This window comes from Nematolebias whitei, chromosome 13, assembly GCF_014905685.2.
Source record: "Nematolebias whitei isolate Nwh7 chromosome 13, NemWhi1, whole genome shotgun sequence".
NCBI classification, from domain to species: Eukaryota; Metazoa; Chordata; class Actinopteri; order Cyprinodontiformes; family Rivulidae; genus Nematolebias; species Nematolebias whitei.
Window position 1 is genome coordinate 2,534,487 of NC_056510.1, and position 4,013 is coordinate 2,538,499.

Genomic DNA, 4,013 nt, shown 5'->3' on the forward strand with positions numbered 1-4,013 from the left:
AACAACGTCAACAAAACAGTAAACAACGACAACAACACAGTAAACAATGACAATGAAACAGTAAACAACGTCAACAAAACAGTAAACAATGACAACAAAACAGTAAACAACGACAACAACACAGTAAACAACGACAACAACACAGTAAACAATGACAACAAGACTGTAAACAATGACAACAAAACTGTAAACAATGACAACAAAACAGTAAACAATGACAACAAAACAGTAAACAATGACAACAATAAACGTCAGTTGAAATGAGCGTAGTGTATACAACAATAAACCAGGGTGCTGTAAAACAGGGTGAAATACTACAAAGGTGGCCTGAGGTTCCTTCTGGGTTCCTGTCTGCACAGACGGGCCTAAGATCAACCTTCATGTCACACTTGGCCCGAGTGGAACCACAGATAGAACCGAACTGTAAACAGAAAGGAGATCAGAGATCTCTGAACGAGGGGGAGAAGAAGGAGGACTTCTCTGGTCCGTCTGGATCTCATTTAGAGGACAGTAATGCGATTAGGTCTGTTTAGTTTTCACAGTTCCAGCCAGTCCCCACGAAGAGAAGCAAAAACCCGACCTGTGGAAGTGGGTGCACTCTGGTGTGGAAGGATGACACACATTAAAGCTGAGGTCTGAATTTCTTTTTCTTCCTAAACCACAGAAAAAACCTTTTATTTTGTTTGATTGTATTTTTGGTTGGAAAGATTGGCACTTTACTCAAACTGGTTTTACTCCAGCCCTGAGCAGGACTGGTCTCCTGAGGGTTTGATCTCACATTTCACCTAAATGCTAAACGTTTGGAACGTTTTCTGGTTGTGCGTAAGAAATCTGGTTCGTTGAGTCAAATCTTGCTTCTTTTTTCTCCAACCTGTCACTAAGAATATTCAACACTGAGATAACGGCGTCTTTAAACGATGTGTGGAAGCTCCGATGATGTGGCTTCTGAAGGTTTAGACTGGTTAAAATCTTTAGCAAGCATGCTTCTTAACACAACAAACAAACAAACAAATAAATAAAAGAGCAAAGAAAGCACACAGTCTTTCAGCCGTTTCCTCTTCAGGCGCAGATCACAGCATCATCTGCAAACAGGAAGTCTTTTCTCACTGATCACTTGTTCGGTTTTCACATATTTTATATTTGTTCCAGTTTCCAACAGCAGCTGGTCTCGGAGCATTTTTATGAACAGTCAAATGGTTTTTCTTTGTTTCCCAGAACATATTTGAGTTTTTGTGGTCGTGAGCCGACACTTGTGGCTCTTGCTTCATGTTGGGGAAACATAAGGGTGTTGGTCAAGTATTTGAAAAATACTAACTAATCTGAGTCAGTTTTTATTCACGAGTTTTAAAGCACTTTGTCTCGTTACTCACAAACTTTTATAGATGTGTTGTGTTCTAGTTTAGGGATTTTACAGGAAGTAGAGTGTAACAGAGGTCAAATTAAAATAAAAGTTTGGATTCTTGTTTGACACAACAGATTTATGAACCATCAGTTAGGTGTCATTTGAAGAGGCACGTGTTCCAGAGTACATCATGTTTTAGTTAAATAGACTGTTAAAGTATTTACTTATTGATGACTCTGTGCTTTTATTGTTCACCTTTGAAACATTACATCATAGTTTTCTCTGAAAGTCAAAAACAGACTGCAAACTATGAAGAGTGTCAAATTTAGGGTGTAAACTAAAACTGGTGGATACCAGGTGACTCACCCGAATTAATGATCTGATTCTTTGCACTGAATCAGAACTCACAAGTTGGAGGTCTCAGATATGCAGCATCATCTTCTGGCAGACTAAGAGTGGACTCACTGGAAAAACAGCTAGATCTTTAAAAGTGCTGTGGACTTGGATGAGCAGAGTCTCTGACTTAAGTTAAAGACTTGATGAAAACTCTGTGGACTCAGATGAGTCGGGTCACCCATTCGAGTCCAAGACTCACTTGAGAAACTGCTGAATCTTTGGAAATGCTGAGGAGTCTCAAACAAGTCCGGCCACTTATTTAGGTTAAAATCTTGCCGTAAACGTTGTGGACTCGGGCTAACTCCAGTCAGTGACGTTCTGTAATGATTTAAATGTGCAATAAACAAGTTTTGAGCAGCATGGGGTGGTGGTGGGGTTTCCACAGTCTGAACACTCAAGTGGATGCAGATCACTTCAGTGAGGGACTCAGATTAACCTGAGTCCATGAAGTGAAGCGGATTTATCGCCTCTAATGTAAAAAACCTCACAGTTCAGTTGTTCTCAACGTTTAATAGAAGCTAAAAGTAGCTGGACGTCTGTCTGTCTCTGTCCAGGCATCATCAAGGTGGGCCGGTGGAACCCTCTGCCCATCCACTTCCTCACCGACGCTCCAGAGGCCACGGTGGCGGACATGTTGATGGAGGTCTACCACATGATCACGCTACACATCCAGCTCCACAGGTCAGACTCCTTCTGGTAGCTACAACCAGAAAAACCGTAGCAAGTCAAATAAATAGTGGCTAGTGTTATAGCTAGAAGCTAAAATTGAAAAAACAGTAGCTAATGGATAAAACTAGCAACAGAGCAGCTAAAAGTGAAATCTACATAATTAGCTAAAACCAAATAAAACAATAGCAAAAAGACTAAATGAGCTAAACAGCAGCTAAACCCTAAGATAAATAATCAGTAGCTAAAATCTAAGGTTGACTACATAAAAACAAAACTTAAGTATGTGAAAATAGTAGCTAAGAGCTCAGTTTAGCAAAACAGTAGCTAAAAACCAACGTTAACAAAATAGTAACTAACAAAACTATAGCTAATAGCTAAAATGATCTGAAAGCTATAGATGATACAACACATTTTCTGAGGTTTATTTATTGTTTATTGAAAGACAAGCATTAGCTCAATATTTGTAAATATGACACAATTATAGCCATTCTTGGTTTGACAAGGAAGCTTACCTGTGTCAGCCATCTTGAATGGTGCTAACTTCTAAGATCAGTTGTAGCTGCTTGGGGTGACTGATGAGTTTGTCTCAGCTGATCAGATCGTCTGAAGGATGTGACTGAGGTTTCTGCTGGTTTTGGTTCCTGCAGCTTCTCGAAGCTGGAAGATCTGCCCAGCGAGCAGTGGAGCTACGCAACCGTCAGGAACGCTCTCAAAGAGCTGCTGAAGGAAATGAACCAAAGCACTCTGGCCAAGGAGTGTCCGTTGTCCCAGGTGAGAACATCCTCATTCAGCCATTTTATCAACACATGAAGGTCCTATATGAACTCCGATCATCTTTTATTTATTGATAAAATTTAAACCTTATTTATCCAGATTAGTCTCATTGAGTCACGAGGACTCATTTTCAAGAGAGTCCTTAGACAGACAACATAAAAAGTACATACAATAAACAACAATAAAAATAAAAATTAGTGTTATACTGTTACTGTTAGCAGCGGGGTCCTGTTAGCAGCATGGTCCTGTTAGCAGTGGGGTCCTGTTAGCAGTGTGGTCCTGTTAGCAGTGTGGTCCTGTTAGCAGCATGGTCCAGTTAGCAGCTTGGTCCTGTTAGCAGCATGATGCTGTTAGCAGCATGGTCCTCTTAGCAGCATGGTCCAGTTAGCAGCTTGGTCCTAGTAGCAGCATAATCCTGTTAGTAGCACGGTCCTGTTAGCAGCATGATCCTGTTAGCAGTATGGTTCTGTTAGCAGCATGGTCCTGTTAGCAGCATGGTCCTGTTAGCAGCTTGGTCCTGTTAGCAGCATGGTCCTCTTAGCAGCATGGTCCTGTTAGCAGCTTGGTCCTAGTAGCAGCATAATCCTGTTAGCAGCACGGTCCTGTTAGCAGCATGATCCTGTTAGCAGTGTGGTTCTGTTAGCAGCATGGTCCTGTTAGCAGCATGGACCTGTTAACAGTGTGGTCCTGTTAGCAGCATGGACCTGTTAGCAGCGTGGTCCTGTTAGCAGCATGGTCCTGTTAGCAGCATGGTCCTGTTAGCAGCATGGTCCTGTTAGCAGTGGGGTCCTGTTAGCAGCATAGTCCTGTTAGCAGCATGGACCTGTTAACA

General features: G+C 41.6%; 1 protein-coding gene across 1 annotated transcript in view; it reads left to right on the forward strand.

Moving 5' to 3' along the window:
• Positions 1-4,013, forward strand: part of satb2 (SATB homeobox 2) — a 130,108-nt gene that overhangs the window by 83,908 nt on the left and 42,187 nt on the right. Inside the window, exons 3-4 of the mRNA XM_037687139.1 lie at positions 2,293-2,419; positions 3,055-3,178. Coding sequence (XP_037543067.1) covers positions 2,293-2,419; positions 3,055-3,178 — 251 coding nt within the window. The remainder of the gene's footprint in view (positions 1-2,292; positions 2,420-3,054; positions 3,179-4,013) is intronic.